Below are 14,061 nucleotides of genomic sequence, written 5' to 3'. Positions count from 1 at the left end.
AGGTGGCGGATCAATATCAGGAGGGGGTAAAGTTGGCTGCCGGCGTTCGTACATAAATTCAAGTTTGAACCTCTTAGAAGAAGACGACAAATCTTCAAAAGTAGGAAGAGGAAGAGAAGCAGGAGATGACTCAACATAAGTAGGAAAAAAAAATTGATTCTCAAAGAAAACAACATTTCTAGAAACATGAAATTTATTAGAACATGGATCATAACAGAGAAAACCTTTCTGTGAAGTACTATAACCCATAAAAACACATTTAGTAGACTGAATAGAAAGTTTATTACGCTGAGAAGGAGGAAGATGCACAAAACAAATACAACCAAATGTATGAAAATTATCATAGCTTAGATTTTTGTGATAGAGACGAAAATATGGAGACTCAAGATTTAACACTTTAGATGGCAGCCTGTTAATTAAATAGACAGCAATAGACAAGGCTTCAACCCAATATTTAGATGGGACAGAGGACTCAATCAATAAAGTACGAGTGACATCTAAAAGATGATGATTTTTACGCTCAGCGACCCCATTTTGTTGTGGTGTATATGGACAAGAGCGTTGTGAGACAATTCCCTTGTCAAGAAAATTTTTTTTGAATTCATTTGACATATATTCTCCACCAGAATCAGATCTTAATAATTTGATACAAGTAGAAAATTGAGTCTCAATGTAAGCCAAAAATATCTTGAACATGGAAAATACTTCAGATTTGGTACGAAGAAAATACACCCACGTAAATCGACTATAATCATCTATGAATGTCACAAAGTATTTGAACTGAGCATGAGAAACAATTGGTGAAATATCCCAAACATCACTATGAACAACATCAAAACACTTTGTAGCACGACTACCTAAATTAGGAAAAGGAAGAATTTTACTTTTGCCTAATTTACAAGTAGAACAATCAAATGAAGCAGGGGAAAAATGATTTTTACTTCCTAATAAACCAAAATTTGATAAATGAGACAACACAACAGAATTTGGATGTCCTAGACGCTTATGCCAAAGCTCAGTCTTATTAGCCGTAGAAGTACAAGCAAAAGATATAACAGGAGGAATGGAAAATTGTATAGGAAACAATCTACCAACTTTAGGCCCCTTCGCGATTATCATCCCGACACTTGATCCTGCACAAGACAACCATTACGAGAAAAATTTACATCACAATTGTCATCAACCAATTGTCCAATTGAAATAAGACTAGTTGAGAGCTTCGGTGAAACAAAAATATTCTTGAAAGTTGGAGCAATATCCCCAACCTTGGTAATGGGTAAATTACTACCATTAGCAATCTGGATTTGTGATGAACCTTGATACTTACGAACATTTTTTAGCATGCTTGTTGAGTTGGTCATATGATTGGAAGCACCAGAATCAACAATCCAAAAATTAGATTTAACATCAGTACCTTGTAATCCCAATGCTGAAAAGGCTGATACGATCATTTGTTGTACCATTTCAGGAGTAAGAACTTCTCCTGAAGGTCCTGAAGATGAGTTCTCAAGAGTGGAACCATTTATTGCTGCATGAAAATTATTTACCTTACGATTCTGAGGGCGTGTGGGACACACTATGATAATGTGTCCTTGTTGTTTACAATAATTACAGAACTTCTTGCCACAATTTCTAGCAATATGGCCATATTCCTTGCCATTGTAGCATTGAGTTCTATTCATATCCATATTCATACCTTTACCCTGAGCAGCAAATGCAACAACAACATCATTTCCTCTTCTGAAAGCATTTTGTGTAACATAACGCTGCTCTTCACGAAGCAATTCCCTAAAACAAACATCCAGGGAGGGAGACGGGTCACGATTCATCAAGTTAGAGCGAACACTCTCAAAATCATCTTGGATATACTCAATCTCGATAAGGGATCTACAAATATTTGGTAAATACCTGTAATTTTAAAGGTTCATCCTTTTCTTGCTGGATTGATACGTTGAAAGAAATGTTCGATGAGCTTCTTCAGCCGCTGGAGTTTAGTGATGTTGGGCATTCTGGGATGTGGAAGCTGCAGAAGAAAAAGAACCTTCATTTCAAATAAATGAAAATACAGAAGTGTACAAAGAAAGCAACCTATTTCCAGGTAAATACATTAGTAACCAGTATAGCCACTGACCATCATGAACAACCAAAACTGAAAGACAAAGAAAGGAATATACGTAAACATTATCATAATAGGTTATTAAAAATGACTACACCAGTATATTTCTGCACTGGTAGCCCAGTTATACAGAACACTGACAAACAAGGACTAGATCAATTACACTTTTCATATTAAAAGCATCGCTATTATAATTTAGCTTACCAATATGATGTGATAATCTCCGATCACAAGAATGAAAACTGTAGTGCGTGACTGATATGGAGCTTAAACGCCATCGAAATGATGATATTTTAAGGTTTTTCAGGGTTTGGACAATATATAACGAAGTGCAGAAACAGTGAGGAAGGACGAAGAAGAAGAAAGGGAGAGCAGAATCATGTAGTATATCTTATAATGTTATTCATTTAAGCCATCTTCGACATAGAAGGATCGATAAAATTCTACAGTCAAATTTGCTTAGGATTGATAAAATGTTGTTATTCATTATGCGTCGGGTTTGCCTAAGAAATGAACTATTCTTAAAATAAGATTTGATTCAGATGAACACATAGTTCCCAAAAACTCCACCCAAGTGAACTTCAGCTAGCAGGTGAAGAATTGTGATAAGTTAACAGCATAAATATCAACACTTTAGTTAAATAACAATTTTGAAATTTTTTTATTTAAAATACTACGTATACTAGTTGCTTATTAATATAATTAATTTCAACACTTAAAACTGGGATGCAATAAAACACCAAACTCAGATTAGTGTAAAAAACTTAGCAAGAATCTCAGACCCACTCAAGGCTACACAGTTTTGGCCACTACCAAAAGGTATAGTTACAGCATTATGTCCAACACTAATACAACAAGTGGAGTCTGAGGAGAATGATGTATACGCAGATCATACCCCTGCCTTGTGAAAGACAAGAGAGTTTTTTGATAGACCCTCAGCTCAACAGCTCAATTAAAACATTTCAGAATGCAGTTGTAATAGCAAATAATACGATAACCCAAGCAAAGAAATCATCAGATAATAAAAACTGACGAAGAAGACAGAGGAGTCATAATAATAGTACTAATAAAGAAAACTAGACACGTTAGACTACATATTAACCTTCTTCCTTGATCATCGACCTCTATATCCTCCTATAATGTCCACCACTAAAAGTAAAAGTTTAATTCACTGGCACATCAAGTTAGTCTCACAAGAAAGAGGTCAGAAAAAACTTAAAAAAGGAGAATTTGGCAATTGTTTTTGCAAGTTTAGATATATTTTGGATCCTTCATAATGTATTCCAACTCAAGAAGTTGCAGAATTTGTTGCTACCACATCCCAGCGCCATATCGTCCCATCTTCACAGCAGCTAAGTATGGTGCTGAAGAATAAAGACACAATTGGTCAGTGCAAAGATCGCAAAAACTCGCACAAGCAGTTTCAACAACATACCCAGTGTATTCCCACAAAGTGGGGTCTGGGGAGGGAGGGTAGAGTGTACACAGTTCATATCACTACCTCAGATGAAGTAGAGAGACTTATTTCCGGTAGACCCCCGGCTAAGGACAGATAACAAATATAACAAAATTACTTTGTGGGAATACACACAAGCAGTTTAAAAGAAATAATTTTGGATCCTAACCTTCCGTCAAAAGACATGGCAGTTTGTCTAATCGGTAACTTGGATTGAACATGAGATAGCCTGAAAAAGTTAAGAACAAACACTTGAAATTCAAAGCATTAATGAGGAGGATGAAAAACTAGGGAGTGGGGGATGGATGGAGATCAACCTTGCAATCAAAGTTGGCGGGCTTGTTAGTAGTTCCCAGACAAAGATCTTGCCTTCTCGATTTCCTGTTTAGATGTAACGTCAACAGATGAAGCTTGTGAAAACAATAAAAGGAGAAACCTCGCGCGTATACAAAGAATGGATCTAAAAACCTCTTGGTTTTATTTCACTTAGGCGTATATTAGATAATCTCGAAATTACTTACATACCACACAAGAACTAAATTTGATTCCAAATTTGAACATTATCCAGTGATGAGCCCATCAATAGGAAAAAACTTTCAAAGACTCGTCAAGTACATAGAAGATTTTGTTTAACACGTGGAATTACCTATAGCTGCGGTTTTGTAGTGAAAATCACATGAAAACTTGATGAACCATATATCACACTCCGGGACAGGATACTTTTGGAGGATGTCAACGGTGCCCTAAACGTAGAGCAATTATACATTAGAAAATTTTCCTATTTAGAAAATAATTATCATAAAGATGGTTCCAAACATGACTAGACTAACCTCTCCGGGAGAGTTTTCTTTCATCTTTGGTTCCCATAATAGAATTTCATTGTCAACACTCTGAGTATTTCCAACAAAATTTATGGATCAGTACAAGCTAACATATGAGAAGACCATCTAAAAAACGAGAAGAGATCCTCAAACCATTAACATGTAATTTCCAACTTGAGGTAGACAACTCTTTGGTTAAGAAAGAAACTTAATTCTTTGCTTTTCCAGAGGTCCCCAGATTTATTCTGATTTTCCCTCGATGAAATCAGAAGAGTAAATGTTTACTAGGAAAGGAAGCTAAAGCCAACCAAGAATTCATACGGCAGAACAATTTTTTTTTCTAATAAGTTCATATAGAAGAACAGTCGAGAAAAGAAAGAAAGAAAGGTAGTAAGCAGGTCAATTCATTCACCTTGGACAAGACAAAATCACCAAGCCATCTGTTACAGTCAACGTAATTGGTATGGACAGAAGCTATGAACAGCTGAGAGGATAAAAAGGAGGTTACAGCAAGTAAAAAGTCTCTGATCAAACTTTCAGAACGAAAAAAATGCAGGGAAGGAGAGAATTAACAAGACAATACTTACCGGAAACTGTACATATTTTGTGGGAAACTTGGAAGGAAGATCCATCCAAGTAAATGATTGCTCCACATATGACCAGAATTCTGCAGCACAAGCAGTTCAGAAAAGAAATTTCAGTCAAATTGATGGTACTTCATTTTATTTTTCAAACTTGTGTAACCACTGAGCACTAATGGAATAGATGACGCAATACAAATCTGATCTACAGAACGCTACATCCTCCTTCCAGGAACAACAGATGTTATTTGCTGATAGGTGTGGCTATAAACCGGGTAGTAAACTAGTCTAGATAAAAAGCATTGTCAACATCAGAATATATAAATGTCTAGGGATAACCGAAGCTGCCTAATATTTCCTTCTAGATGGTGCATTCATAACTACAACCAGAAATTATTGACATCATTTTTACACTCGTACCCTAGACAAGGATATGAAATATCTGCTAATAAACTAATGTATTCCGCAATGAAGATTGCGCGCAAGTTAGTTCAACACATCCCGGCAGTCATTTCAGATTCAAGATATATAGGAAGAAATACAGGCATACCACAAGCACAACATTATCATCCTAAAGGTTCTGGAAAAGCCATGAGAATATAACCAATCACAAGTTGATCCTCTAAAGATCACCCTCCCTTTTTCTCTTTTTCAAAGTTTTAGTCCGTGATGATACTTATTGTATATCATACGTCATTTCAACAATACATGTGAAACTGAAAAGAGTTACAGATTTTACCTTTCGTTGACCAAATTTTAACAGTGTTATCCATTCCACAGCTAGCAATGCGATGTATATCAGAAGGATGGAAGTCCTACAACCATCACAAACCAGCTAATATGCTCAAATCCTAGTTCCCAGTATTGCTGACAACAGATGTGAAAGACAACCATTCGTCACCAACTCCATCTTTGGAGTGGGACTGCAGTTATCAGAACAACTTACCACACTGAGTACTTCATTCCTATGACCTCCAGCACCAGCAAATATCATAATGCATATTCCAGTATGAACATTCCACAAGCGAACAGATTCATCCTGGAACACTTGTGATAATTAAAATATGCCATGTGAAACAGTTGCAAATTGCAAAGTTGGTTGATAATCCACATACATCTTGCAACTGTGTATTCTTTTTTCCCCAATAAAGAGGATCAAATACAATTTTCCTTGTGGTGGAACGGCTAAGAAATAAATAGAAGAATGCAAAAGGTACATACTTTGCTGGCAGATACTACAAGAGATGGTTTCAAGGGTTGAGTCCTGACTTCATTTATCGAGTCTCCGTGCCCCACAAAGCTCTGCCAATCGCAAACAAGTAGATTAGAAAAGATGAATAGACATATAATATTAACATGTAACTAGTTTCAACTTTCAAGAGAACCTTTATCTTTCAAGTTTCCATTGTTATTACAACTAAACATGGATGAATCGTGAAGTAAAACTTAACTTGTTCATACCATGATGAATAAGATGGATCAGACCATGGAAAAAAGGAAATACTTTCGTGTGCAGATAAAGATTAATTAGATGGATGCTACAACTCATTCGCAAATATTCATTTTTTATAACTAAGGAACAACTACTTTTGTTTAACCATGCAAAGTGTGAATCAACAATTTCATGTCGAGACCTGGTGTAGCTTCTCTGAGCCAGAATCAATAACACGGAGAACTCCATTTATTCCGCCAGCCACTAAGAATGGACTCCCATCAAGATTGCATGCCCAACTTACAGTGTAAAAGGATTCATCTTTCTGATTTACACGGCACACGGAAAAAAAAAACTTAATTAAGTATAAGAAAACACATGTCAGGAACAAATGCAACAACTGAGTACTTGCAACTTCTTACATCTTCATCAATATAAGACTGCAGCACAGCAATAACACCACCTTCGAGACACTGATATACAGTAACCTGACAAACAACCAGAAAACAAAGACATTAGTCAGGGTTATCGGCAATTGACATACACTAGAAACATATCCTGAGGCTAGCACTCTGATTCTTCTCTTGTTGTTATCTTCTATCAGTTCCATATTTTTGAACAACTCTCAAATGGCATATCTCGACCAAGAAAATACACCTCATTTACAAGAGCATGCATCTCTCCAAATTCTAAATTTATCTTGAGCAATAAAATTTTTCATCATCCATAACTCTCAATTTTGATAAGAAATAAAATAAGACATATAATAGCATAACTCCACATTGTTGAGAGACAGCACAAGATTACAACCCATATCCAATTCCGAAAATCATTATCTTAAACATGAACAGTTTAAAATAATAAGGTAAATCAATAGGAAATTATTATCAATCTGTTAAACATGTGGCGCTCCGCAAGTATGGAGAAACAAATTCCAAACTGTCAAACATTAAAGCATATAAGGTGAGTTTGAAAAAAATTGGCCCAGCCATCCAACTACATATAGGCATTTTAGTTTGTGATGCATCAATGAATCTACAAGATAAGCAAAAGAGAAACTGTAGGAAAAGGGGGTCCTTAAACCATCAACATCAAAGCAACTTGCAAGTCCAATTTTGGCACATTTCATCTGAAATGAGAAGCAGGTCAGCTGATATTGACTTTGAGGTGTTAAAACAAATAGATAGACAAAGATGGAAAAACAAGATTGATGCTTTCTACCTAACTAAGGTACATCTTTTCTTCATCACATCCATCAAATTAACAAGTAGTACATGCCCAAATCAGAGTCATAAGTTCTGTAAAAGAGGCGTTCAAACATATAAACAGACTGAGATGGGAAAAAAACTAATGTTTTCTACCAAAATAGCAGACTCATGAGATCTGTACTTGTCAACCCTAATTGAAAAGCAGAATCGAGACAAATCCCAAATAACATCAAAATTCAAAATTTTCATTCTTTGAACTTCTCAGGCCTAATTGAAAAGGCAGAACTCAAGACACATCCTAAAAGAACGAAAATTTAAACTTCCATTGACTGTACTTCTCAGCCCCTAATAGAAAAAGCAGAACATGAGACACATCATAAAAGAATGAAAATTGTAAACTTTCATATTAATTAACGAACCAACAAGCACAAGAACAACAACAAACAACAAAGCAAACAACAAAGATTAAGCCACAAACTACTAGATCAAGTAAATCTATACTAATTAACTTGTTTTAATCTAGAACTCAATAGTTTGACTACAGGGACTTTCAAAGGTAACGCAAAAATTTCTAATCAAATCAAAAATTGGTAAAATTTTGACAATCCCATAAAAGAAAAGGGAGGAGATTAAATACCTGATTTCCCCCGGCAACAGCAAAGACGCTGAAGTAGCGAGCGTCGATGAAGTTGAAAACAATGGCATATAATGAGCGCTTGCCCACTTGGAGTCTTTTGGTCATTTTGTACTTTTTGGAGTTCGATGGTGTTAACGATCCGACTACTGGTTCACACCCTATAGGTGTCACCACTGGCTTACACTCTTTAGGTACTCTTTTCTCCATTAGTCTTTGCTTACTCTACACAGGTTGGAGAGGAGAGAAAAACTGGAATGACGGCGTTTTCGTCACTCCTATTTACCATTATATACCCCTCACCTTTTCTCTTTTTTTTTTTTTTTTTGGTAAAGAGATTTTCTCCAAATTTTTAGTATTTACATTCTATGCTTCTTTTAGTAATAAATTGTGTAAGGCAATCTATTAAATTTATAAATTTGACAAAATAGAATCATTCAGTACTTAATTTTTGTGTAAATGAGGCTAATTAATTTGAACTGATTAATTAATTAACTATCATATGTCTAGATTATCATTTATCAGTAACACTTGTGGAATGGAAATCGAGACAAATCTTAAAAGTATGAAAATTTAATAGATTGTCTTACACAATTTATTACTAAAAATTATTACTAAAACAAGCATAGAATAATTTAAAAATAAAAAAGGACAGCCCGATGCACTAAAGCTACCGCTATGCGCGGTGTTCAGGGAAGGGCCCCACCACAAGAGTGTATCGTACGCAGCCTTACCTTGCATTTCTACTAGAAACTGTTTTCAAAGCTTGAACCCGTAACCTCCTGGTCACATGGCAACAACTTTACCAGTTACTCCAAGTCTCCCCTTCAAAACAAGCATAAAATCTAGATACAAAAAATTTAGGAAGAAGGAAAAAAGATAAAAAGTAAGAGGGGTATATAATGGTAAAAAGGAATATCAAAGACATCATCTTTCCAGTTCTTCTCTCTTCTTCAACATGTGTCAGAGTAAGCAGAGAGCAATGGCAAAAAGAATACCTAAAGAGCGTAAGCCAGTGGTTGTGACACCTATAGGGTGTGAACCAGTGGTCGGATCATTAACACCATCCAATTCCAAAAAGTACAAAATGACCAAAAGACTCCAAGTGTGCAAGCGCTCATTATATGCGATTGATTTCAACTTCATCGACGCTCGCTACTTCAGCGTCTTTGTTGTTGCCGGCGGAAATCAAGTATTTAATCTCCTCCCTTTTCTTTAATAGGATTGTCAAAATTCTATCAATTTTTGGTTTGATTAAAAATTTTTACGTTACCTTTGAAAGTACCTCTAGTCAAACTATTGAGTTCTAGATTAAAACAGGACTAGTCAAGTTTTACCCGTTCAGTAGTTTGTGGCTGAAGCTTTGTAGTTTGTTGTTGTTCTTGTGCTTGTTGGCTTCATTAATTAATATGAAATTTTACAATTTCATTCCTCTAGGATGTGTCATGTTCTAATTTTTCTATTAGGGGCTAAGAAGTACAAACAATGAAAGTTTAAAATTTTCAATTTTTAGGATGTGTCTCAAGTTCTATTTTTTCAATTAGGTCTAAGAAGTATAGAAAATGAAAGTTTTAAGTTGAAACTTTCATACTTATTCATGAAGACAACAAGCAAAAATCAAAGTCAAACATGAATTTTGTACTTCTTAGCCCTAAACTAAGAACGACAACAATAAGAGCTAGTGCCTAGGATATCCTTACTTATGAATACCCCAGATATTGGAGATGTCTCTTTAAAGAAACATTTGCCCTTTTATATATAGGAGGTTTGGGATAGAGTAGCCTCCAAGAACTCTAACAGAAATTGGATTCTTTAGAGTCCAATGCCCCTACTTCAAGGCTTGTCGGAGTGTAGACTTGATGAAACTCAAAGACAAGTCTTGAAGTACCCATAGAGCTTCCATCTTTACGGTCTTGCGGCTACAGATTTGCATATATGGAGAGAAGAGATGAAGGGCAGATTTAGTCCCACTGGCCGTGGCAATTTGTTGGACAGTAAAAATATGAATAAACATAATTTTTTATTCACAAACGATATGGGTACAAATTTGTTCCTCTCTTGATTTTTCCTGTAATTCGAGAGCTGTCAGTGGCGTATTTCTCAAACGTAGGAATATTTCCATGAAAGGAGGATTTATGGATGTATTGGATTATCAAGAAGAGAGGGTTTTGATCATTTGTAATATTTGATATTTATGAATATCCCGTGAATTTGTGGAATCTTCAAGGTCAAGGGAATATTTGCCTCTTTATATAGGCAGGGTTTAGGGTAAAGTAGCCTCCAAGCTAGGTTTAGGGTAAAGTAGCCTCCAAAAACTCTAACAAAATTTGGATTCTTCTTCTAGAGTCCCACAAATTTTAGATGTCTATACCAACAATCACAAAATCGTCCAAACTCAAACAACTGGGTATATCTGTACCCGTTAGCCCATTTCATTTTAACACTAAAGACAATTCCTAAAAGAACGAAAATTTTAAACTGCCATACTGATACATGAACCCAACAATCACAGGAACAACATCAACAAAAAGAACAACCCTTCAACCTCAAACAACTGTGTTGGTTATACTCGTCAAGCCATTTCATTTCACAACTCAATACAAAAGAATGAAAATTCAGAACTTTCATACTAAAACATGAACTCAACATTCACAAGAACAACAACAAGAGCAACCGGTCAACCTCAAACAATTGGCTCAGTTATACCAATACCTTTGCCAGCAAAGGGGCAGCCCGGTGCACTAAAGCTCCTACTATGTGCACGGTCCAAGGAAGGGCCCCACAAATGAATTCAAATCTTGAACATTCATACTCAATTATGAATCCCACAAGCACAACAACAACAAGAGCAACACTTCAACCTCAAACGGCTCAGAGTCACACAAATAAGAAACGGCAGCCCCGTGTACTAAAGCTCCCGCTATGTGCAGGGTCCAGACTCCGGAGAAGGGCCCCACAAATGAATTAAATATTTGAACTTTCATACACATGAATCTGATAAGCACAACAACAACAACAACAACAGCAAGAGCAACCCTTCAACCTCAAACAATTGGCTCAGTTATACCAATACCTTGTCAGCCCGTTTCATTTCAGAACTCAAGACAAATAAAAAAGGGCAGTCTAGTGCAATAAAGCTCCAACTATGTGCAGGATCCGGAGAAGGGCCCCACAAATAAATTAAAATTTTGAACTTCCATACTCATACATGAATCCCACAAGCACAAGAACAACAACAAGAGCAATTCAACCACAAGACTCAAACAATTGGCTCAGTTATATCAATACCTTTTCAGCCCATTTCATTTCAGAACTCAAGAGAAATAAAAAAAGCAACCCGGTGCACTAAAGCTCCCGCTATATCCATGGTCCGGAGAAGGGCCCCACAAATGAATTAAAAATTTAAACTTTCATACTCATACATGAATCACACAAGCACAACAACAACCCTTCAACCTCAAACAATTGGCTCAGTTATATCAATACCATGTTAAACAAATAAAAAAGGCAGTCTGGGTCACTAAAGCTACGTGCAAGTCCGGGGAAGGGCCCCACAAATGAATTAAAAATTTGAACTTTCATACACATACATGACTCCCACAAGCACAACAACAACAACAAGAGCAACCCTTCAACTTCAAACAACCGGGTCATCTACACCGGTACCCATTTACCCCTTAACCCATTTCATTCAAGAACTCAAATTCCCAAAACAAAACCATAAAACCAATTCAGCCCAACAAAAAAAACACAATCTTGATAAACCCCAAATGATAAAAACTTACCCGATTCCCACCAACAGTAGCAAAAACATTGAAGTAACGTGAATCAATGAAGTTGAACACAACGGCGTATAACGGCCGTTTGCCTTCTTGCAATCTGTTAGTCACTCTATATTCCTTTTTCTTTGACGGCGTTAAAGAGCCAACAACTGGTTCACATCCTACAGGTACTTTCGCCGCCATTTTTTTGCTGCTATAACTCTGACAACTGATTTTAGAGTAGTGAAACACTGAACATATTTGTCGGCTCGTTGTCCGAGGTAGTAATAACCTATCATTGTCTTAACTCTTTTTTGCCATTATACCCTTTTCATTTTTCCTTTTTCTTTACTTTTTCCTCAAAATTATGTGTGAAATAAATTTTTTACTTGTACTTTGTTGTGAATTGGTTGATTGGAGTTTCACAATCACTTATTTTGAGAAGTGTTTAGCTAGTTATGTTAGAAAAGTAATATGTGTTTGATGAATAATGGCGGATTCGTATTTATTTAAGGAGTGTCGATTGATATTCTTTTGCTGAAAAATTATATATAATAAAATCGCAAAAGGATTTTTTTTTTTTTTTTGTATATAGATATAGTATGATGTGTTGAATCATCTTTATTTTTTTGTACATTTACTATTTTCATGCTCTGATACCCAGAAGTGAATCTAGAATTGAAAGATAATAGGATACCATTAAAGAAGAAGGCACGTTAGTGAAAGTGACGTTACGCAATATCATCGTATTTGATGTTATGGCGTGTGACTAAGCTAAATGTCATATTTTAATGAAATTTATTGCGTAGAGTGATAGTTTGGACACCACTTTAATATGTTAAGTTGCTTGTCGAAACATACCGAGCTATCATCTATATATTTTATGTAATTTTTTAATTATCAACTAAAAACAAAATGATGTTGTAGCCAAATTCAATCTTGAGTCAAGTGTATACGCACCTACATATTTTATGCATTTTTTTTTACTTTCAATTAAAAATGAAAATGATGTCACATCCCTAACTCAAACTTAAGTTACACGCTGAAGCTCAAAAGTGTAAGGACACGATGACCAAATGAACCAATCTAGAAGATATGTTGATTCTTTAAGTATATGATACTTATTCACGATATACATATTACACTGAATTTTTTCTGAAGTTAACGTGTTTTAAGTACTACAATGTTTTAATTAACAATATTATAAAATATAGCTTTTCTTAAATTTCATGATAATTCAAGCTAGAATTATGTAAAATAGTATTCCCTGTTTCAAAATAATTGTCCCATTTCATTTCTTAAAAATCAATGTTATTAATTTTTGAAATTAAATTAAACTAATATTTTAAAGTTAAAATTTAAATATTCACAAATTACTAATAGCATTATAACCTACAATTCTTCTTATATCAATACAATAATAACATATTCAGTGTCATTTTATAAATGAAGTCTCAAGGATATACTGTACTCAAATGTCATTCCTACCTCGTTAAAAAAAAAAAAATACCGTTCTTTCTTATATCAATAGGATAAACAATGAAATAATATATCTTAACATAATAATCAAAGTTTAAAATAGTTTAATTTTCAAAAAATAATTGAGGATCCTTGTTCTAGTAGCCTTGGCAAGATATTTTGCCCCATCTAGATATTCGCCTCTATCAAATATAAGTATCATTGACAAAAGTACACACTCTAGTCCACCACTTAACAAATGTATAAACCTTATCAACTTTAACCAAATGGCTTTTTTTTTTTTTTTTCTCCCTCTTTGATGTTCGGTACCTACATTGGAGTCTGATTAATTTAGATTTGCACTGCATAAGGCCTCATTCGGAGGGAAGCATTCTCTACGAAGAATTTTTTCATACCAAGAACTCAAACCCGAAACCTCTGATTAAGGAAGGAGCTACCTCCACTGCACCACATCCTTTGATGGTGGCTTCATAATATCCTTCAACTCCACCATATATCCAATTTCTTCCATAAAGCAATTCAGTATCCAATTCTTCTAGATATTCACTTTCATCAAATACTATTGTTTTATTT

The 14,061-nt window shown here is 35.2% G+C and overlaps 1 protein-coding gene across 2 annotated transcripts; it reads right to left on the bottom strand.

Moving 5' to 3' along the window:
• Window positions 1-3,107: 3,107 nt before the first annotated feature.
• On the bottom strand, window positions 3,108-12,491 carry LOC107856327 (polycomb group protein FERTILIZATION-INDEPENDENT ENDOSPERM). Of its 2 annotated transcripts, XM_016701326.2 has the most exons (13): window positions 12,034-12,491; window positions 6,829-6,894; window positions 6,609-6,731; window positions 6,196-6,276; window positions 5,921-6,013; window positions 5,714-5,789; window positions 4,981-5,060; window positions 4,806-4,877; window positions 4,403-4,462; window positions 4,219-4,315; window positions 3,890-3,953; window positions 3,742-3,801; window positions 3,108-3,480 (listed from the first exon to the last, which is right to left on the bottom strand). In XM_016701326.2, the coding sequence occupies exons 1-13, from the start codon at window positions 12,211-12,213 to the stop codon at window positions 3,405-3,407; spliced, it is 1,128 nt and encodes a 375-aa protein (XP_016556812.1). In that variant the 5' UTR covers window positions 12,214-12,491; the 3' UTR covers window positions 3,108-3,404. The 2 variants fall into 2 exon arrangements, with proteins under 2 accessions (XP_016556812.1, XP_047249297.1); XM_047393341.1 differs by lacking the exon at window positions 4,806-4,877.
• Window positions 12,492-14,061: the final 1,570 nt, after the last annotated feature.

Source organism: Capsicum annuum, chromosome 7 (assembly GCF_002878395.1).
Source record: "Capsicum annuum cultivar UCD-10X-F1 chromosome 7, UCD10Xv1.1, whole genome shotgun sequence".
In the NCBI taxonomy this organism is placed as follows: domain Eukaryota; kingdom Viridiplantae; phylum Streptophyta; class Magnoliopsida; order Solanales; family Solanaceae; genus Capsicum; species Capsicum annuum.
Note: the sequence above shows the minus strand (reverse complement) of the source record. Positions and strands in the feature narration are given on the sequence as shown.